Source organism: Phymastichus coffea, unplaced genomic scaffold (assembly GCF_024137745.1).
Source record: "Phymastichus coffea isolate CEN01 unplaced genomic scaffold, Cenicafe_Pcof_1.1 PCOF00159, whole genome shotgun sequence".
Lineage (NCBI taxonomy): Eukaryota > Metazoa > Arthropoda > Insecta > Hymenoptera > Eulophidae > Phymastichus > Phymastichus coffea.
In genome coordinates this window covers 298,135-321,295 of record NW_026706970.1, presented here as the reverse complement: position 1 = coordinate 321,295, position 23,161 = coordinate 298,135, and the positions used below count along the sequence as shown (strand labels likewise).

Genomic DNA, 23,161 nt, shown 5'->3' with positions numbered 1-23,161 from the left:
TGTTATTTTTGTATTTTTCAAAAGATATAATTACACTTAAAATTAATATTACAATTCAAACAAATTATTAAATTAAATTTCCAAATTATTTGAGTTCATTTATGTTCACAAAATATTTGTTACATACTCCATACAATCCAATACAGTGTAATTAATACGAAAATTTTTCACGATCCATTGAAAAATAAAAAATAAGTTTTTTTTTTTCAAAAAATATTTTACAATTAATAGAGGGGATAATAAGCTAAAATTGCAATAAGAGAATAAGTAAATAAAAAAATATTTGAATTGTAAAATATGAATTCAAACATAAAAGTTGTTATATTTGAAGGAATTTAAAAAAGGGATGAATCGTTTTAGAAACAGTCCTTCTTCAAGTTTGTTCTTTTTTCTACATTTCTACATATTTACGTTAGTACATAATGCGTGGTTATTTTTTCGGTTGTTATAAATCAATGGATCTGAAAGTTTGAGGTACCTATTTACTCATTAAGACAATTAAGTATGTACGAGAGATACACGTTTACCAATTAAGAGGATAACGGAGTCACAGGAGTCCATATGAAATACATACGGGTACTAGGAATACACAATTACCAAAATTTTTGTAGATTTCATAATTTTTTTGAATTTTCAAATTTCGTAAATATCTGATCCAGCCACCTTAAGTCATTTCGAAGGGTTACTGAGTTGATATTTACAAAAAGTTTAACAATAAATAAATAACGAAATCTAGGAGGTAGATTCCTGTAATGTGCTCCGAGACCCTCTCAAATCGAATATTCAATACTTAGTTTAATATTATAGATATACAAATACAACAGAACTAAAAACGTCGTGTAACTTTATGTTTATTCTCTAAAATTTTTCAAATTTTTTTTTCCTACGGTCATTGGTACTCTTCTCCTTCACGTAATGCACGTTGTTTTAGATGGATTTGATAAGTAGCGTACTCTCCTGTGAAACAATGTGGTGGTTTACATTGTATTCTTAGTTTTTTTCTCTTTGTTGTCAATATTGTAAACTGTTATCGCTTACATTGGGAGTATGTGGTAAATGCACTCGGTGATTTGCTATTTCAACCTATGCTGAAATTGCAAAGCATAGTCAGTAAATATTGCAATGATCAAGTTCTCAACAAAAAAATCACGAGAATAAGTTATTTACCTGCAATGCCGGCAATTGCTTCCGATGCAAAGTATTTGACGTCTACGTCGGTGTCGGTATTAAGTTTGTCTAAAACAGGTTTAACCTGCGACTGTACTGCATTGGGCTTTAGATACGGACCGATCCGCTGGAGTGTCTTGGCAACATTGAATCTTACATTCGCTACATTATCGTTGGCCATTGCCAACACTGTTGGAAGCATTACTTCTGTTGTGATTTCTGGACCACATACTTCTGCTAATACCTGTAATAGCAGATCATATTAGCATATGTATTCTATTCAGTTTTAAAGTGTTTTTAATAAATTATGCTTGCATTAATGCAAAATAGGCAGGTCATCCTGTGAAGATAGTTTTGATCCCTGGACATGGCAAGGACTTTTGGAATAACTGTATTTTGTGCCCACTCTGGGCCGAACTTTTCGACGAGCTTTTTCAGATTCAACGTCGCTGCTTCTCGTATTGCATAAACGTGATCTACCAACCAAGTCATACACAGAGAATTCAACTTTTCATCAAAGAATTCCACGCCTAATTGGCCAGCTAATAGAGGCATATATCTAGAGACGAAGGATGTTCTTAATATTTAATATTTAAAACGTTGAACTGTTTCAAAAGCGAGTGAATTGACTTACTCAATGATTGCCAGTCGTACTCGCCACTTTGAATCCTCGGCCAACTCAACAATCGCTGGCAAAAGAGATTGTGAAAGTTGCTGGATACCAATTACTTCATTTACACAATCTAAATTGCTAATTATGTTTAGACGTACTTCCGGACACTCGTCCTTGAGTTGTGATAGAAATAGGGGTAATAAGTGTTCAATTGTGCTGAAAAAAACAATGGTTAATTTTATGAATTATGTTTAGATTATTTTAATTGTATATTTTCAGCTAGATTCAAAATAATTGTACGTCAACTTCACGTGTATCTATTTTTTTTAGATATTTGCTATTTTTATTCATAAGTATTAGTTAAAACACGGTGCAATATATGACAATCATAAAAATTTAACACACGTAAATTTTGTTTTCAGAATTATTATGTTTCTCAAGATAAAAAAGAATTATTTAAAAATTATTTCAGAAATACTTTAAAAAAATTATATTTGTCATATCAGTCACAATCAAAAATAACATTAATACAATTCTTGAAAAAAAAAATGACTCATTCTATTTAAAGGAAAAAAGGTAATTACTAATCACGCCAATTTACGACAATGAAGCAGTGACGGTTGCAATCTTATAGAATAGTCAATCATTTCGTTATCGTCCATTAATAATCATTGTTGCACTCACACACTAACATAACAACTCTCTCGTTTATCTAACAAGTATATATTATTGTATATACCTGGAAGCACGAACAATGGTCATTTGACCTGAAAATTTTCGTGACTTTCCCGTTGATGAAGCCGTTTTTACAGGCAATTTGTTGCCTGTAAAATGAAAATGAGAAAAACAATTGCCTGATCGAGATCTACAATCGGCCAGTTGGTGGTTGGATCGCGACTGCGAGATGAGCGCCAGCCGAGAGAATGAATATGATCAAGTCTTCCGCGTTACAAAACTTTTTTCGCTGTGAATGCCCTGATACAATAATAGCGGGGAGGGCGATTATTGTTATGACATTCAAGGAGACAATGCGCCGCGCCGTATCTTTGCTAAAAATTCTTTGCGTCACGTGCACATGAGCAACAAGTATTTTTTCTTTGTAACTGCAATGGAACTTATTCTTTTTTCTTCGTTGTCATCATCGTGAATTAATGTATATACATAAAAAAAAACTTCACATTAATGTACAACATTTTTTAAGAAAATTACAATGACGCAACGGTAATTTTTTTTATTTTTATGAAAAAATTAGAAGACAAGAATGCAGTTTATTTCTTTGCATCTCGATATTGATGTAATGTTTAAAAATATGACGTAATCGCGTCGGTTAATAAATTTCAAATTGATTTACGTAATACATTTCTCCGTGACATTTTTTCGCTTATATCGTCGACTTTGATATATATCACTCATATTTTTAATTTAATTGTTAAGGCACTCGCGAAAGATTAATGTACGAATTGAGTGACTATTCAATAATGAAGAATTTCACATGAAAGAAACAGATTTGCAAAAAAGTGTTCATCTTTGATTAATAATATGAACAAGAAAAAATAGATTTTGAGATGCAATAATAACAGCAATAAACTCACTTCTGTTTGCCGAGAATAGGACTAAGTCCCATGATAACGCTAGCAAGCGCAGATTTGACGTGCTGATTGGCATCGGCAACGAGTTCTTTGACAAATGGTAGGATGTTAGCCATAATGATGGTCTCTTGATAGTAAGTATCAAGGTTCTGGCAGAAGTCGCGCACCTTATCGGCAGCAGCGGCTCGAACTTCAGCTTCAGAATCCTTTAGGAGTACTTGGAAAGCTGGTACAAGATCGGTACGAGAAATTTCTGGACCTACAGCACGCTGAAGGTCCGTGAACTTGTCGGCGACCATGTAACGTACTCGCCATGACTGATCGGTTGCACATTGACGCAATGTCGGCATTACCAACTGTTCTACGTCCTCTTGTTGAAGGAGAGTCGCGATACTCACGCAGGCTTCTACTGCTAACAGACGAACTGAGTCCTAAGAATAGAAAATGAATTTGTATGTAGAATCGTTATAAGACATTCCAAGATTATAGCCTACTTGTTCATCCTGTGCAAGAATGACAAACATAGCAATCAAATCAGACTTCAAATATTCATTTTCAACAACTTTGGCAAATTCTCCTAATTTAGCAGCAGCTGAACGACGGACCATAGGTGTATCATCTTGACACAAGTTGCGGAAATGATTTCTTAGTTCAGCTAGAAGAATACAAAAACAAAATATAGACTAATTGATAAAAATAACTTTGACTTCACATAATCCAGTTGAGTCATTGGTACCTTTGATTGCATGGCTAACACGAGGATAACAAACACTGAACAAACCACATGCAGATGTTCTTGAAGTGAACCAGTCACCAGAAGCAAGACGCTGCACTAATGGTACAAAATATTCCTCCATATCTTGTGGAGTGTGTTGACTGGCTATATTGCGCAGTGACTCTACTGCTTTGTCTCGAACAACAGTTTCTTCCACAGTTGCCAAGGATTCTAGGGGAGGCTGCAATTAAAAAACAATTTAGGTGCATGCACTTTCCAAATCTTAGTTAAAATGATTAATACTTACTAATAAACAATGCACATATTCTGGTCCACCAACAAGTGAATTAAATTGTCCTAGTTGTTCAGCAAGTGCTAAAAGAACTTCATCCTCATCGTATATTGTTTCTGTCAAAAAGGGAATGAGTTCTGAGCGAGTCCTTTCCATACCCAGAGCCAGGGCAATGGTTGACAATTTCTTAATGGAATTAAGTCGTAGCTGAAATGGACATTATTAATTAAACTGTCTAATCAATAACAATACAAGTATGATTTTCATATAATCTAATTTATACTTTTCACATATATGGAGCTGCCTGACAGATGTTTGGTGATAATTAAAATAAAATTGAAAAATAGTAGTTTTATGACTAGATTAATCAAAAATTGGTTTATATAATTCATTCTGCATACAGAAATACACAGTAGTTTGTGGTTTGGTATTATTTATTATTATTGCATTAACATATAATTGCATACTAGTCTATGTACTAATACTCATAAATCATATCGAGACAAATGACATAAAACAAAGTAAATAGAAGTACTGATTATGCGAAACAATCCCCCTCAAAATTTTTAATCACTAGTCAACTTTTCCTATTCAATTGAAATATGATCATCATTTCTATCAAACATCAATCTGTCAGAAGGCACGACTATAGGAAAAAGTTGCGAGGTCAATAATTAGAAGTGTATAGCGCAGCATTTCTAATAAATTACTAAATCGGCGAGCCACATGTGTGTACACGCATACATATACACATATAGAGGCGGCAGCGACAGATAGACCGAAATACATGTAGATTGGCAAGTGTACCGGGCGGCGTCTTGCATTAAGGCGAATTCAGCTATAAATCTACTGACCTGGACATCCTCGTTCTTGAGTTCGTCGATGAGGACGGCGATAGGATAGAGGCTATCGTCGGAACTAGCCTCGCTCGTACTCGCTGCTGCCATTTTGTTGCTGCTCTGCTTGCTCTCTCAGCCTAACGATCGAATCGTCGTGCCGCTATGGCTCTCTTTCTCAACCTCTCTCTCTCTCACACTTGTGTGTGTGTGTAGGTATACGTACTTCTATACCCGCCGCTACCTCTCTTTATGTACACGTCGATGCCGCGTCTTTTTTTGGACTTTCCCTAGCCTTATGTTATCACCTTCTTTTGTACGATCTCTTCGTTTATACAATTAAAGCATCATCAAATATAAAGCCGCTGAAGATTTCCCAGCGATCTATATAGCTACTATTTTAAAGTGGATATCGTAGATTGCAGCAGACCGAGGGACCGATTCCATGAATCACTGAGCGCGCAACGTCGTGATCAAAAGTGAGGCGAGTGGCACTGACGAGTGCGACGGCGCAACGCGATGTAAATATGTGTTGCATGCGTAGTGCGCGTGCGCTTTACGAAAATTCTATCTGACGTCATAGGCGAACGTGGTAGATAGGAGTTGAAATTTTAATTCAGACTTTAGTTTATTTTGATAATAAAATTATTTATATTGCATTTTGTTCTCAAAAACCCGATGTAATTACTTTATTTTATAAGCTATACAAAAATAACTAATCCCATCCGTAATTATCTGTTACCATAAATCAAACTTTGGTTCTGTTCGCGCACAATAGGAATTAGTTTTCACCAAATTCAAAAAGGAGCAGCTTTCATACATTCAAGAAATGTTTTCTGTTTGAATTTTTTAAATTAATTATGTTATTTCTTATTTCATTGTCGCGGTTGATCTCCGAGGAGAACAAATGTGTGTACATAGCGCTCTTCTCGGAAAGCTGAATTATTATTCTAATTAGCAGAGTGACAATTATTTTGGATTTGTTTTATATCTCAAATATAAACATAATAACGACTTACTCCAACACAAATTAATATTAATAAGTAGAGCGGCAAAAGACAGCAAACAAGTCTAGGTATTTAAATACAAAGTCAAAATAAGAAAAGACAAACCCAATTAGATTATTGACTAAGTAAAAACAAGTATGAGGTATTCCAAGAAAATCAAGATAAAAAAAGTGAAGAAGTAAAATCAGTAGAGACGAAGAAAAAATCACAACATTCGCAAATCACCTTTACGTACAGTATTCAAACCTCTTCAAAGTATAATATGGCGAACAAGTAGATACATTACTCGAAAACCTTGAAGTCTAAGACAGCACACCAATCGTACCGATTAAAATAAAGAAAGTATTGCAAATAGTGAATAATATTATTAACAAAAAAGCTCCTGGACTTGATAATATTACAGGAAAAATGGTCAATTAAGAAGTTGCCTCGATAGCAATAAGATACATGAGAATTATTTTTGATGCATGACTTCGATCTGCTTTAATACTTATTTCCTGCTTAATGGAAAATAGCAGAGATTATTTTAGTACCCAAACACGATAAAGAAGCAGAACAGGTAACTTCGTACAGACCTATTAATATTTGACCAGTACTTTCCAAAATTTGTAAAAAATATATTCTGTAGCCAGAATCAACCTAATAATAATCAATAGAAAACTTATTTTCGGTGATTAATTTGATTTCAAGCGTAATCATTCCACGACAAATTAAGTAAATAAAATGGTATCTGTTGCGAGGAAATCTCTTAAAGAAAAAAAGTATTGCACCGGCATATTCTTTGATGTCACCTATAGACGTTTGATAAATTAACTCTACTCAAGAACTGCACAAACTCAAAAATATTTTACAAAACCCATTTACAAGCTTCCTAAATTTACAAAATAGATCTTATTAAGTGAAAATAAATAAAAACGTAACAAAACATCAGTTAATAGATGCAAAAGAACCGTAAAGCAGGGTCAACATCTTTCACGTCGTATCGACCAAAGTTTCCAAATATTATTACAGCAACATACGCGGATGATATATAGTAATTTTAAATATATCCTTATAATAATTAAATTGACTAATTGTCTGATTGTGTTAAATAAATTATAAATAAACTTGGAGTAATAAAAAAAAACAAAACATTTGACATATAAGAACATTTTTTTCGGTAGTGCCCCCACCAGTAGGACAAAATGATATCATATACTCGGCGTGATCTTTATGTTGAATGAATAACAATTTAGGTTATAATCAGTTCATATTAGATTAGTTTGAATATGGAATGTTAAAATTTCTATTTTTTGCACTGAAATAATAAATTACGATACAAGTGCGGAAAAATAGATTTTCGTCTCGTAGGACAATACGCCCGAGTTATGTGAAGATTGAGGAAAGTCAGACACGTTAGACGAGAATCTCTTTGCTGAACATGTATCATACAGTATTTTTTTATGCAAAGTGTGGAAAATTCGATTTTTAGCGTACGTTTTTGGCCGAGTATACGAAAAAGTCGCACTATACAGACAGAATGTCGAAAAATAGACTTTTCCAAACCAAACTTTCTTAAAATGTAACGTATTGTACCATCAGTAAATACTAAATAATGACTTTATGAGTATATTATTAAAAATTATTAGACAAAATCAGATATTCGATTGAATAATATATATATATATTTATAAATTAACAAATGCTATGTTACAAAATAAAAATAGACTTTAATTTAGTAGATAGGTTTTCAATAGTAAAAAAATAGCGCGTTTACAAAGCATAAATATATAAAGAAAGTTTTGTAATTCAATAGAAATATAAACTTAAATAGTCTATCATGTATTAAAAATACACTATTCAATCTCTGCTCTTTCTTCACTCTCTTTCAAGTGATAATACACAGCAATAAGCTTCCTTAGTTTATCTGGCTTTAGAGTATTATTTTTGTTGCTATTGAAAATCTGTGAATAATTTGGAGTGATAGATGCAGGTACACCAAGTAGCTTTAGACACAAATTAGCTAAATCACTATGAGTCCTGCGTGCAAGACTCCAATATGTATGAGCAGATAAGCCTTCTTTTTGATTCAAAACTCTGAAAATACCATCACCATTCACATAAGTCTGCAAACTGTTTAATCCCTCTGAATCTAATTCATTCAACAAAAACTCCTCCACCTTGTTCATCTGTTCATCTGATAACTTTCTTCCTCTATATTCAGGATGTATGTAGTTTGCTACCAAACACTGAATCTTCACCACAGAATCTCTTCGAGAAATTAGCTTTTGATAAAACTCTGAATCATCATCTGTCATAATAAGACTTAGCCATTGCTCAGCAGAGTCTGCAATATTTGACTTTGGATTTTGACAGACTACAATCAAGTCATTGATAGACTCCAAAAAACTAATGTAGTTGTTAATCTTTTGAATAAAGTCATCATCAAAAAATAGACATCTATAGTCTTTGGATAATTTTATTAAATTTTCTTCTGAAAGTAGAGACTGAATTGTGTGGAGATTGTTAATGCAGAATTCAAAAATACTTTTGGTATGGTTCCATCGGTTGTCACTAGTAATCTTAGACTCAAGATCATCGTCTTTATAAGTAGAATTTACCTGTTTTAAAACTTTGCAAACTGAACTCATGACGTCTTGATCAACATAATCCTTGATGAGAATCTTAGCAACATACAAGTTACAAGGGAATTGCCATATTTCTGGTACACCATCCATTTTAACTGAAAAGGTAGTATTTCCCATAATAACAGCATAAATATCAGTTTTAAATTGATCAAGTGCTTCAACTATCGATGTTTTGGTAACTTCAGTCAATTCTTGCATGATATCTTTAACAGTTGATACTTCGTGGTTGTTCAAAAAAATTGTTTCATTAGATTCCGTTTTGATCATAACTGTAACATTCTTTGTATTAGTACTGTCATTTTTCCAGCCATCAATTAGTAGTACAGATGTTGGACTGATTTTCATATCTTTGTGAAATTTGCAGTATACATTGTCAAGCAGAGGACCAGACAGATACTCGCTTGTTAACAATTTACAGTTTGAATTTAATGCTCGACAAAACTTTTGGAAATATGAAGAATCAGCAACAGAAAAAGGTATATTACAGCCAATGAAAAATTTAGCCATAGCCATTTCAAATTTTTGATCTGTGAATACTGAGGCTGAATGTACTTTATACTCTTCAAAGCTTTCACATGGATTATCTAAAAATGTATATTCAGTCTTTGTAACATTACTGGATGAACTCTCAATAAACTGACTGGTATCATCCATATCTACAAAAGTAATAGTTGCTGAATTTTCAGGTGTAAATATTTTCACCTTTCCTTCAACTTCTGATTTTTCAAGCAACTCAGCAGTTTCTTCAGTCTGTTCAAAACTGCATATTCGTCTGTGTGCTGCCAAACGTTTTGAAGCTGTATTGCATAATACTTTACTACAGATGACACAAAAAGCTGCATGGATTGTGCGATGTGTCTTATCACAGTGTTTAAGCACTCTTCGAAAACCCAAGGTCCAGACTTCATGTTTTGGTCTGCCAGGTGGACCTTTCTCAATAATTTTCTTCCTAACTATTGTTGGTGTCATTTTATCCTGCAAAAATGTACGTTATTCATTGCAAATTGACAATACCATAACTCTTTAAACAACTACCGTTTCTCATATAATCATTATTTTCAAAATTTTCAAGCTTATTATTATTATTTTTCTACTTATACGTAGTATAAAGTAGTATAAATCTGATATGTACATTACCTCTCTTATTTGCCGATGCAAATGTTATTATAGCAGTAGTCAGGGGTTCTCAAATAGCAAACCCGCAAAATATCCAGTAAAATAAAAGATTCTTATAATTTTGCGTTGGACTTAAGATTAAAATACTGATACAATTAGTTTGTTAAAACTTTTGCGACAAAAATGACATTTCACGAAACATTCAACTTCGCGACGATTATAACTAAGGTAAACTGCATAATGGCGGGCGTCATCTGAAATGTCGACGCGTTCGACGTCTAGCTTGCGGTAATATGTATTACATATATATGTATAATACGACGTTTCTTATTGGTGGAGATTCAGAACCGGGTTTGGAATTGATTTACAAAAATAAGAAAAAGAATAGTAAATAGTATATTTTTAATTTTTTAAACACATTGTTGTGTTTATAATAACAAGTAAATTACAAATAATTAGAGATTATTCGTAAAAATTATACGTTTTTAAAGTAATTTTATTTATATACAAAACTATTTTATTGATTGTAAACACATGGAAAAAGAGGTTAAAATTATTTCTATATGTACAAATGTATTTCCGTTATTTAAAAGAATGTAATGAAATGATTAGTATTCATAAATATTTGGACAGTGCACATGTTAGTGTTCAAACAAAAAAAGGTCAAAATTCACCACCCCCACTTGATCAGTCACGTGACTCTTTTTCTTTCCATAACGTATAGATATAGATATAGTCTCTTATAAATCTCCATATCTTATATATATATATATATATATTCGTTGGCTTGGCGAGGTGAAGATAAATGTTATAAACACGTGTTTTATTTCGGTCTTACGTTTAACATAACGCATTTCTTAGATTTACTAATTTGCAATATTTCCAATAGAAAATAATTCCTAACGAAAAGACGAAAGCTGATAAAGTTATGGAGGCCGCAGCGGAAAATAAAGCCTCGAAAAGGCCTCACGAAGATGAAAGTCAGATGGAGGTATGTTTTGATAGGGTTATGTTTAGACTAAATCTTTAATATACGATATTTTGTAGTAATTTTTGTAGTAATAATTGTTATTTTTTCATGTATTCATGGCCAATTTATGTAAATAATTTATTCAATTTAGTTTAAAGATTAAAAACACAAAAGCTAATTAAACAAACATTTCAAACATTGGTTAGAAAATAAAAATATTTTATTTAAACAAATTGGAAATTGATATTATTTGGGTAATATTTCAAATATAAATGGTTATAATAATTGAAAAATTATTATAGGTTGATGCAGTGAATGGCATTGAGGGAAAGGTTAAAAATAAGCCACATTCAAAAAGAGTAAAGAATGTTCAAGGAAATGAAGTTCGAAAGGCAAGCATTTTGATATATCAAATATCATCTCCCAACCAAATAATCCATTCATAAGCGTCCTTATCTTAGTATTTCTTTTATTTATAGATCTCAGTACCAGCACACAGATATACACCTCTAAAAGAAAATTGGATGAAAATTTTCACTCCAGTTGTCGAACACTTGCAGTTACAGATTCGTTTCAACTTAAAAACAAGAAATGTTGAATTGAGAACCAGTCCAGAGACTCCCGACATTGCAAACCTTCAAAAAGGAGCTGACTTTGTTAAAGCTTTTATTTATGGATTTGAAGTTGAGGATGCCTTAGCTCTATTACGTTTAGATGATTTATTTATTGAAACCTTTGAGATCAATGACGTGAAATCTCTCAAAGGTGATCACAAATCTAGAGCTATCGGCAGGCTAGCAGGTAAAGGTGGAAGGACAAAATTTACAATAGAAAATGTCACAAAAACCAGAATCGTCTTAGCAGATGCCAAAATCCATATACTTGGATCATTTCAAAATATTCAATTGGCCAGAAGGTCAATTTGCAATTTAATTCTTGGAAGTCCACCATCTAAAGTATATGGACAACTCAGAAGTGTTGCTAGTAGGATTGCAGAAAGCTTTTAGAATAAATGAATTTTATATTAAAATAAGTCTAAGTAAACGTAAGTTATTGTACATTATGTAAAATAAGATTAAATAAAAAAGGTTCATAATTTAGTATCATCTTTGTAAAGCAATCAAATGTGGAAATTTATAAAATCTATTTTTTGCTACATATGAATTCACAAATCATTTTCTTGCATAGTAAACATACTTACTGTCCATCAATAAAATTTAGAAATTTATTAAATAAATCTCTTACGACACCCTGTAAGATCAACATTTATAAAATATTTTCTTAGTAAAGTATTGATATAAAACATTTATATCTGTGAAACTGAAATAATTACCTTATTTTAGCAGATATAAGCAAACAATATTATATACAAATATAACAGTACTATGTTTCTTAATGATAAAAATCAGCATGAATGTGAAGTTAAAATATAGTTAATAAATGCATAATCATAATAAAATTTGATATTTATATTTTCGTGGTACTCTGTTTAAAACGAGTCGTCCATCATAACTTAATGATGCAAATGTCCATGGATCAGCAGATGACCATTCAACTGCATAAACGCTATCTTCATGCTCTTCGTATTTACTTATGACACCATCTTCCAATCTGTAGAAAAAAAAGAGAATATAAAATACTTGTACTTACAGCAATAACTTTTATTTTATTTTTACAAATTCAAACTCACTTTTCCTTGGTGCAAGTTTCTTCCATTGATGCACCTTCTTCTAAAGAAACTACATGCCCATAAGGCTCTGAGGATATGGATGCTAAACTGCATAAAATGACACGTGAATCACTGCTTGATGTCAGAACCAATTGATCATGAAATCGATTAATTCTTATGGACCAAACCCAATGAGAGTGTTCCATTCGTGACAGTATTGGCTCAGTAGGATTTCGAATATCCCAAAATTTCATGTAACCATCATCTCCACAAGTTGCTAAACAGTATTGTCGATTGGTATTGAAATCTAGATCTCTGTAAATAATAACATATTAAAAATAATATTAGGTTAAAAACAATTGCTTTACTAACCACTAATTACCTGATTATTTGTGAATGTGCTGACATTATTGCCCATACAGATTCCTTTGGATCTCTGAAATCCCAGCCTCGAACATTGTTGTCATTTAATGTAGCAAATTGATTGCAGTTATTATGTGGATTCCATTTACCATTTGTAAACCTTGGCTGCCCCTTACTATGGAGTGTTCCAACAGTGACTGGCTACAACGTCATGAGCTGTTTTAAATATATACTAACTAAAGTTTTAAATATATACTAACTAAACTAATATAGTTGAATTCAAATTAAATTAAAAAGTCTTACTTGTGGCTTAAAACTTAGATCCCACAATACAAAATTATTATCAACTACAGACACAGCTTTTTTAGATTCAGTAGGATGATAGATAATATTTTTCAGCTCATTTCCATAGAGTGTAGTGTCTATATCAGTTAACCTTTCCAAAGGCACAATTTCATGCATATCCTGAGTATTTGGGATTTTCCATAAAGCTCCTTTCATTTGACAAGTTCCATCAGCTATAGAATAAATATATTTCCTTACTCATTGATTAATTTATTGATCATCGAAAGTTTAATAGTACAAACTCATGTTCAGAAATTTACCTGTTAATGAATTATAGCATGTTATGAATTTATCAGGTTCGGTAGGAGATGCCTGTATAGACCAAATTTCACCAACTGAATGTTGAAATATTTGAGTTTTTAGATTTCCAGTCTCTTCATTAAGTTCTACGAGATGTACTTGATTATTTGCAAACTTGAGGGACTGTGTTCCAACTAAAAATCTAACAGTGTCTAATTCTGCAGATTGAGCTGATAGGGCTCGAGCCTATAAAATCATGACAATGATTATGTATATGGCTATTGAAAAAATAATATTATTCAGCAGTAAAATCATTAGAATACATTGATTATTTTATTGAATAAAATTTCACCATTAAAATCATTTAATAAAAACAAACAAATTACCTGAAACTCTAAGCCATAGATAACTGGTGCATCTCTCTCCATGTTACCTCATGAAAGCGTTCGAGCACTTTGAGAAATTGCACTGCAATAATTCTGTCAAAACGAAAGCAACAAACAGCTGATATAGTATATCTTGCACAATACACCGGTGAATCCAATCCGAACCGACGCACGTCTCCATGAGATGCCGCCACGTGGTTTTTAGATTTGTCGCAGCACCAGCGACATCATCGTAAAAAAATGAATTAAATAATTTTTAATGTTACATAATATTGAGTTTGGTTCTTATTTTTCTGACGATCGAAAATATAAACGTACATAATGAATTCGCGCGACAGCGAAAGCTTTTCTAACATCGTTTATTTCGGAGCTTAATTAAGCCTCATACTCAAAATTTATTTCACACTACTGCTCATAGTCGATGATAAATTAAAATCATTAACCTGCTAAAAATGATTTTTGAGCTTATCTTGCCACTTTCTTCTCATTTAGTCATTTGTTTGTCACTTATGTTATTTCTTTGCATTAAAAGGCTATGCTATGTATCAGAAGGCTATATGTATCAGAAGGTACATAAATAAAATTATTTAAATAATAACATCTGGAATACATAATTGTTTGATCAAATAAAAATAACTTCTGCAGAAAGTTTTGGAAACTGATAAATACGAATTAGATAAAATAATAAGATAAGGCTTGATAATTATATCATTAAATATAAGATGAAAGAAGCGAATTGATAAACTGATTTTCATAGATTTTATTAATTTTTTAACTGATAGATTTGCATTTACTAGCCCCCAAGACACTCTTGAAATTTCTTATAATTGTTTTCGATTGAAACAGGGTTTAAATTTTGCTCGTGGAAACCTTCAGTTTATTTTTTCAATATATAGTAGTGGTTTCTTATAAATTATGACATTGAAATTTTTTGCAGTTACAACAGCAGTGATGCGATGACCTTGCCGTAAACAATTGAAGTCACACGTGACAATTAGTGACCGAGCACCTAATGGTATTTGAGATTTCGTCGATTGTCAATGATACATTTTTCAGATCTGTTTGAAAACGATACATTACCTTTTACGACTCCGAATATTCTTATAGCTGTCCATAAAATCTGGATATATATATATATATATATATAATGCTGTAATAGCTATTGCACCACGTGGCTACGTATCCTTGCCTGAGCTTTTTGTTGTCTTTAGTTTTATTCGATTTAATCTCGCTTACAAAGCATCAAAATGTTGACGTTCAAAAATAAGCAAGCAAAAATATCGATGATGATTTTATTCTGACAGCTGGTTTACTTGCAAAGCAACGTTAAGGGGGTCATGGCCTCGACTGCTAATTAGCACCGTGTGCATCTATATCAAAATAGTGCATATTTACACCGAACATTGCTGTAAATTACAAATATAATCTATACGAATAAAATTGCTTAGCTTCTTTTACCAGCAAAATGACAAGAAGAGAATGATAAAGGCATAACTAAAGTTGTGAATGAAAATCCGCAAATAGTTGGAAAGACTTATGGCGAGTAAGTCTCTAAGCTTCAAGATGAAATTAAAAAGAGCACACTGAAATCAGATGTTATCTATACTCTCGATTATCAAAGAATAGATGGACATAAATTCTATAAGAAATTTAACCTCATAACATTATTAATAAGTTATATAAAATAACAAAAAAATTTAATTTCAGCAATACTATTTTGATGGAGAATGGTGTAAACAAATAATAATATTTAGCTTCTTCAAGGAAGAAGTTTCATGAGAAAGAAAAATAAGCTATTTACAGATAGAAATATAAAAATTCTATAGTAAACGAAAAATTTTAAAGACAGATTTCCAGAAGGATCTGTATGGCGAGACAAACCACTCAAACTCTTTCCATGGTTTCGAATATTTCTCAAAAGTAATTTCTATTAAATAATTTTGTAACTTTTTCATTCATATAATTCATTACAATTTTTCATGATTGCAAATTTTATAACTTTTGTATATTTATTTCATTTTCGAAAATTGACATTGAAAAGAGAATTTAACTTCATAATTTAAAGTTCTTTCGAATTGTGCTACTGATTGCGTAAACGTAGTAATTTTGGTAAAATCAGTTAACCTTACAATCAATTAATTTATATATACTGTTTTGAAATGCATTATATACTATTCAGATAAACAGTTACGAAATTGGAGATTAAAAAATGACAGTTTTAAAAAGTTTTAAAAGCAACAATCACGTTCAAATTTGTGCATATCAAGACCATTTTTTAATTAGAGGAGATCTGGGTAAAGCGTCACCGGACCAACGGGCCCTCTTCCAAGTATTCTTCAAGGGTATAATTCCAGCTGTTTGCAGAAAAAGTCCATCAATATTACAGGTCGAATGAAGAGCGTCGTTATTTATTGACTATAATTTTTTCAATTTTAACTCCCAGTTTAAACTATATAAAGATATCGATAAAATCTAATCATACAATCTATTAATACATTTTTCGAGTTTCCTAGAACTAATAATAGATTTTTATTTCTATCAACTTGAAAGTTTAAAATAAATTAAATACATAAATTAATGTACATTGGATGTAGTTTTTAGCTTGTTTTTGGATAATTGTGTGTGTGTGTGTGTGTGTGTGTGTGGGTGTGTGTGGGTGTGTGTGTGTGTGTGTGTGTGTGTGTGTGTGTGTGTGTGTGTGTGTGTGTGTGTGTGTGTGTGTGTGTGTGTGTGTGTGTGTGTGTGTGTGTGTGTGTGTGTGTGTGTGTGTGTGTGTGGAGAATAATCACGTTTCTCAGCTACGGAAAATATCTGAAAGAGAGAGAGAGAGAGAGAGAGAGAGAGAGAGAGAGAGAGAGAGAGTCATAGCTCCAGAGTGGTTTTAAATCTTTTTAAGTTGATAGATTTTTTAAGAGCCCGTCGTCAAAATTTGGTTCGCATGCATTGAAGAAAGTTATTGCAGATTCTCGTAGGTGCCTCGCTTTGCTCGGCTTTTATTGATAATCTGTGAAAGTTGATTTTTAATGATTAAATATTCTGAGAATGAGTTTTTGAAATAGAAAAATTTTAAGTAATATATATTTGGATAGAATTTTCCAGGAAGATTGAAAATAAGTCATAAAAATTTGAATAGTACGTATCTGAACGAAGTTATCGTTCATAAACCTTTAGGTACTACGCTTTGCCTAGATTTCTCCTATATACATTTAACCACTGTACGTAAATCACGACTGTGTCAAGATTTTTATCCTCTCTACGTAGTTTATTACTCGGATTATTAGTATACTAATTCACCGGCTCTTATAATATTATTGTTATGTAAACGACTTTTGAGTCGATAAATTGATTCAAAATAAAAATAAAAATCGAAAAGTTGTGTGTCAATAGCTCTTTATTATCAAATAATATTACATCATAAAACTATTTAAAACTACAATTTCAATATGATCCGCCCACATTCTGAACTATGTTATATTAACAATAGTTAAATTCAGCTACAAATAAATTAGGATGGTTTGTTATTTGGCTTTCGTAATGTCTGGTGTACGTGTTTCTATAAATAATATAATTAATCTTGTGAATTCCATAAAACAGGGTTAAAATTAAACTTTATAGAAGTGTAGGTAAATGAACCACGATTGAATCCTTTTCTTTTAAACTTATTAATTTCATAATCGATTGATTGCGATATTTGAACGTCATTGTCAGGTGTCCTCTTCAAAAATAAGAAGTATGTATATATTTTATGTTTAGTTAAAAACAAAAACAGCTGAAACTATAGGCTATATAAATGATATAGTACAACGTCTTGCGGTTTATCAGTTGTAGATATCGCTAGGATAGCAGCTATACCACCTACACTCGACAGGCTGCTCGTTTTTTTCGAAACTTTCTGGTTGCCTCTATTTTTATCTCGCATGCAATGGGTATATATATAATATACTCATATTCAAAACTGAACTAAGGCCAAAACTGTAATGTTGATTCTTTTCTGGCAAGTGATTTGCTTAATAAATAACTTTTGATCGATCGTGCAAAGATAAAGATCAGCGTTGGTAATTGTCACTTGCATTAATAGTTCAGTTGCGTACCGTATTTCGCTGATTGTAAACCTGATCTGCAAGAGTAAAATGTCTCCGCTTTTTTTGATAACGAAATGACTTAAAAGAAAATAAAAAAGGCTACTACCGAAACGAAATAATTTCTATGGGTGACAATTCAAAGTTAATTGAGGATACTCCAAGAGAAACTTACGTCGAACAGGCTTTTGCATATGAATATAATGGGTTGAAAGTTGACAGCAGCAAGTTAGATAAAAAGAATAAATTAGACTCTAATGCCGCGGATTTATCAAAGAACCGGTGGGCAAAAATTTTAGACGAAGTTCAGGTAAGCAACTTGAATATTATTCTTATTAAATTTCTTGATTATTTTCTTTTGTGGTGTGAAAAAACTAGATTTGTAATTAATTGCACCTTTCTTTTCTATGTATTATTAACTAATACTGTAATAATTCTTTGAAAAACATTTTGTAATATTTATTATCGTTATCCTCTTTACAGCCCGTAGCACCAGTTTTATTTAAACTATTTCCATCCATGACACTTCGATACAAATTGGTTATCAATGAATTAAAAACCTTTATTCGTGACCTTCCATTTTCGCAAGATCTTTTACCTACGTACATAAGACTTTGTAAAAGTTCTATCAAATTTCTGCAACAAGGAAAGAAAAAACAATTGTGGAAGAGATATTCAAACAAAGCGGAGTTTGAGCAGTTAGAGAATACTCTAAAGTTGTTATTTAGCAACATGATATCTATAGCTATTGAATTGGAAGTTGATTTGGTATGAAATCAGTGGATTATAACATGCGGCGAGAATATTTTTTAACATTAATTCAATTCTACACACATGCACGCGCGTGCGCGCACTCACACTGCTTTAATAATATAGTAATAATTATTGGATCTAGGATATCTGCAAAAGTGAAGCAATTTATGTAATAAATCAAAATAAAAAACAGGCTGGTGAATATACAAATATTCTAGTAGAGAAAAAAAAGGATGAAAATAATAAAAACAATCTGGAAACTAATCATGACTATGTTGATAAATCACAAATTTGGTGGAAAGAAACGTTAGAAGGAATTCAAGTGAGCTAAATAAACATACATTATTTTTATGTTTACATTAGTTATCTGTTTTATTTACCAAATAAGTTAGTAAAAAGCTAATAGTTTTTCCTAAATATATCCCAGTATTAAAAATGATGAGATTTTTCAAAACGACGGGTTGTTCCAAACTTACTATAACAAGTTTAATTTTTACTTAGTAAGTGATAATCTTTGAAATCACCGTTGTATCGAGGTATCTGCGTTATTCTAACTTCGATATTTTCATTATTTTTTCACAAATTCAACTCGGCAATAAACTGATCTGTTCCAATTATAGTATTTATTGTAGTAATAATTTTTCTTTATAGCCTATAGCTCCAGTTTTAACAAGCAGATTTCCAAGCATGAGTGGAAAGTACAGATTTGCTATTACACATTCAATAGAAACTATCCAAGCACTTCCAGAATCACAACATCTATTACCTACGTATATAAGTTCTTGTAAGCAACTATTCCGGTTGTTACAATACGAAAAAAGAAAAGGATTATGGAATGATTTTGCAATTATAAGTGTTGAACTTCAACAGTTAGAGGATTCTCTACGTATTCTATTTAGCAAATTGGTATATTCAGCTGTTGCGTTAAATGTCGAATTAATTATAAGGTAAAAAAGAATAACATTATATCGATAAAACAATAATACATGATGCTGCAATCGAACAATTTTATTTTACTACCGCAGGAAAAAAATTAAAGAAGGTATACGTTAAACTGAAATGTTTCTTCGGAAGGTATTTGAACATGTGTATATATAAGCTGGTGAAATAAATTAACTTGAGCCTAATCTTTGAATTTCTTTTTTGTAATTATGTAAGTTCGTATAATTTAATTCTTTTGATAGAAATTTTAAATTACTCAGACAACATTTTCCCGTAAAATATATTATAATATATTAATTTCCGATGTTACATACATTTTTTAGAGAATATCTATTAAACTAACATATTCTGAAAGACAAATAAATTTTATACACGCACGAAGATTTACTTATCACAGTATAAGCAGTATAAACGCAACAGTATCAAACAACAAAATTACTTGATAAAGCGAAACAAAATCAACAAAATTACTTGATAAAGGGAAAAGCTATTATTATAATGCACATTGAATATTCAAAATATATAAGAATTTACGTCGTAGGTAAATTGTTATCTTTACAACTTCATTTTTTTAACTCAAAGGTCAATGCAGTTACATTATCAGTAACTTGATACCAAGCAGTGATTTTAAATATTCAGTAATAAACTATAATATTTAGTGCTTTTTTGTATGATTTTCTGTTTTTTTTGTTTACTCTAGAATAAATATACTAATAATTAGTTAAATGTTGTCTACTTTTATATTTATTTAATAATATATAATTTACCTTTCAAGATTATTGTTGGAAATAGCTCATCTTCTTTATTTTTATTGATTTAGTTTAATAAGTAAAATGTATTTGCTTGAAATTTGACTAATTATTATTGATTATGCGAACATCAAATTCTCAGTTTTGTTAAAACCATTCAACTATAATTTCCAAAAGTAGATTTAATATAGTTTTTTAAAAGAATGTGAATTTGTAATAAATTTGAATTAATATCATAATTTTGCAAAGGAATTACTTATAATAACAAATAAGTCTCGAATATTTTTTTATTGTTAATAAAAAATTGGGTTATAAAAACAGGATTTATTGCGTTAAGTCGAAAATTTTCTGTTTGAAAATTAAGCATTATTCTACATAAATGACGCGTAAGAAATTTATTTTCGACTGTAGGGTTCATAGGTTTCTGACATACCAACCGCTTCGGTCTGTTGCCAACCTTTACCGAGCAACATATTGGTTGAAAAGTTGGAGTTGTTAGTTGAACGGTATCGCACGCCAACTACTGCGCCAGGCAGCAGCCAGCAGGGGAGCTGCGGCAGCAGCGGCGAGATAAATTATGTCAAGAAGCAGCTAGAGTCAGTAGTCAGTACTGGCTCGATCGTCGCCAGCAGAAGAGTGTATGTACGTTGCGGAGCTTTGCTCTAAGCGCGAGCGCGTTATAGGTGACTGCACTTTCTCTACGTAAACCGCACCTGCAACACGCACACGTTGTGCATAGCTTTGCAACACTTTTGTTTGCGAAAAAAATGTGGTGCCTCCTCTTTGCCGTGTGATACCGAAACCTTCTCTCTGCTGTCCGTGCAAAGTCGAAAGCTTGATTTTACGGTGAGTGTGGTTTTATTTTTGTTATTCATCTTCTGCGTGCGAGAAAAAGAGAGCGCTATGAAAAGAGGTGGATTGCGAGTGAGTGTGCGAGAGATGAAGTAAGCGAAATAAGTGTTTATCGGCGCCTGACACCTATACGTGCGTGTGCTTGTTGCCGAGGAAGCAATGGTAACAGCCGTTCAATGCCTTCAAAGACGCAACCAAGGCGATTTTTGCTCCGCGTTTTGATGCCAAGTGTGTTAAAGCCTATGTACGTGTCTGTGCGTTAGTGCGCGCGCGCGCGCGTGTGTGTGCACGGGGATATAGGACTTGTTTTGCGGAATGTTCTCGTTGCGTCCCTGTATATATCTATACGTGCATGTGATGTGGTTTTTTGGGGGAAGCTACGCCTTTGAAGCGCTACATGAGAGATTGATTATGCGATTCTCTGTGACAGGGCGAGACGATGTGCAGTTTTGCACTTTTACGGTCTCACTGTGTGCACGTATACGTGCAGCCTCTTACATTTGTATGTATGTTAAAAAACTTTTTCAATCTCTCCGATCGCGAGACAAGTTTTTGTTTATAGCAGGTAGTTCCAAAACAGTTGCCAATTGAAATTGCATTCGGAGTGTCGAAATCCGTTTATTATGAGCTGCAGGAGTGATTAGTAAAGTGACAATCTACATTTTGTGCACAATCAGTGTATTGTGCGATAATCGATAAAGCCGAGAGGTACATTCGGCATGTCTCGCACCGCACAATTTTCATAAATCAGTAACATTCGCATTTAGCTCTTGTGCAGCCCAGAGAGAATCTGCAAAAACCACACATGCCGGATTCGTGCGCTGCTTACGTCCCGTATATTTCTAAGTAAGAGTGCCGGGCAGCAGGTCAATATATATCCCTCGACATCCGAATAAATTGAATGGTGTTTCAGATGAAAAATCGCCCGCGCGCAGGTAAAATACTCATAATGGTTTATTGCCTTACGCAGGCGTGCTGAGTTTTATGGTTCCGTTGCAGAAAGTGACCACGATGACGGACGAATTAACTGAAATTCTTAGGGAAAACAAATTGTCAGACTCGTATTGTCTTCGAAATGCTCTCTCCGTAATCTCCTGCGCCATTGTGTTTGTCATTCTCCCAAACGAATTCTCATTTACACCGATTGAGGTTCCGGAAAAATTTCTCGTTGAAGGACACGCACAATTCGGTCTTAGTGACGTCGGAATGCATTGTCGGGTGCTTTTCGAGCGGCCATTTAGCTTTCCCGTAAACGAAGCAGGTGCGTTATGCAAAAGCGTCCGACCTCTCGTTGCAAATGACGCTCTTCTTTTGGGCATGTGAAATCACCGCGAGTACACTTTCATTTTTAGCGATTGACCAGAAAATTTTTTTCCGACCATGGAAAGAGCATCGACGCTGAGTAACGCGTAGGTTCGATATTTCCCGTGAACAAAAATCACGTACATAACGCTGGGAGTCTCGCGTACGAGATTAATTTTGCAGCCAAATGAATTCATCAGCTAAAATTGTTCTCTCGGCGAAAACATTCTCGACACGATCAGCCGTCCATTCGGGACCTCCCCATCGCTCCACAGCCTTCGCGAAGGAAAACCGTCCTTCCGTACGCGCGGCAATAAATCGAATGGCGTGCTTTCATCATCCTTACATAACGTCGCACACGCACGTGCATTCCGATCCGAATTGCTACTTCGCTTGTCTCTTCTTTTTTTTTATCTAGGCGCCTCTTCGTTAACGGTAAATAACGGAGGCGTAAAAAGGAGAAAAAGGAGGTCCTCGTTTTTTCACACTTGTCAAGCGAAGAGACGAGAAAAAAAGCACACGACGTCCGTTAATCATCTCGGGATACAT

General features: G+C 32.8%; 5 protein-coding genes across 6 annotated transcripts in view; 3 read left to right on the top strand and 2 right to left on the bottom strand.

Annotated features, from left to right (window-relative positions):
* Positions 1-24: 24 nt before the first annotated feature.
* On the bottom strand, positions 25-5,695 carry LOC131672800 (serine/threonine-protein phosphatase 2A 65 kDa regulatory subunit A alpha isoform). 2 transcript variants are annotated; one of them, XM_058950272.1, is made up of 10 exons: positions 5,231-5,695; positions 4,392-4,583; positions 4,106-4,325; positions 3,864-4,024; positions 3,373-3,800; positions 1,802-1,996; positions 1,483-1,726; positions 1,168-1,411; positions 1,039-1,088; positions 25-957 (listed from the first exon to the last, which is right to left on the bottom strand). In XM_058950272.1, exons 1-9 carry the CDS (start codon positions 5,321-5,323, stop codon positions 1,084-1,086), a joined length of 1,782 nt encoding a protein of 593 aa, XP_058806255.1. In that variant the 5' UTR covers positions 5,324-5,695; the 3' UTR covers positions 25-957; positions 1,039-1,083. The 2 variants fall into 2 exon arrangements, with proteins under 2 accessions (XP_058806255.1, XP_058806254.1); XM_058950271.1 differs by having other exon boundaries at positions 26-1,088.
* Positions 5,696-8,725: 3,030 nt separating this feature from the next.
* On the top strand, positions 8,726-11,945 carry LOC131672846 (RNA-binding protein pno1). The gene is made up of 6 exons (XM_058950343.1): positions 8,726-8,949; positions 9,211-9,322; positions 9,533-9,831; positions 10,852-10,953; positions 11,235-11,324; positions 11,412-11,945. Exons 1-6 carry the CDS (start codon positions 8,875-8,877, stop codon positions 11,937-11,939), a joined length of 1,206 nt encoding a protein of 401 aa, XP_058806326.1. The 5' UTR covers positions 8,726-8,874; the 3' UTR covers positions 11,940-11,945.
* A 409-nt stretch (positions 11,946-12,354) lies between these two features.
* On the bottom strand, positions 12,355-14,073 carry LOC131672847 (EARP-interacting protein homolog). Its single transcript, XM_058950344.1, has 6 exons — positions 13,936-14,073; positions 13,570-13,795; positions 13,268-13,482; positions 12,984-13,165; positions 12,623-12,916; positions 12,355-12,543 (listed from the first exon to the last, which is right to left on the bottom strand). The coding sequence occupies exons 1-6, from the start codon at positions 13,975-13,977 to the stop codon at positions 12,381-12,383; spliced, it is 1,122 nt and encodes a 373-aa protein (XP_058806327.1). The 5' UTR covers positions 13,978-14,073; the 3' UTR covers positions 12,355-12,380.
* A 3,922-nt stretch (positions 14,074-17,995) lies between these two features.
* LOC131672820 (uncharacterized) lies at positions 17,996-20,260 on the top strand. The gene is made up of 6 exons (XM_058950300.1): positions 17,996-18,324; positions 18,498-18,782; positions 18,910-19,089; positions 19,419-19,714; positions 19,793-19,920; positions 20,033-20,260. The coding sequence occupies exons 1-5, from the start codon at positions 18,142-18,144 to the stop codon at positions 19,818-19,820; spliced, it is 972 nt and encodes a 323-aa protein (XP_058806283.1). The 5' UTR covers positions 17,996-18,141; the 3' UTR covers positions 19,821-19,920; positions 20,033-20,260.
* A 782-nt stretch (positions 20,261-21,042) lies between these two features.
* LOC131672819 (uncharacterized) overlaps positions 21,043-23,161 on the top strand; it is a 34,134-nt gene continuing 32,015 nt past the window's right edge. Inside the window, exon 1 of the mRNA XM_058950299.1 lies at positions 21,043-21,304. The gene's annotated coding sequence lies outside the window, so the exon portion shown is untranslated. The remainder of the gene's footprint in view (positions 21,305-23,161) is intronic.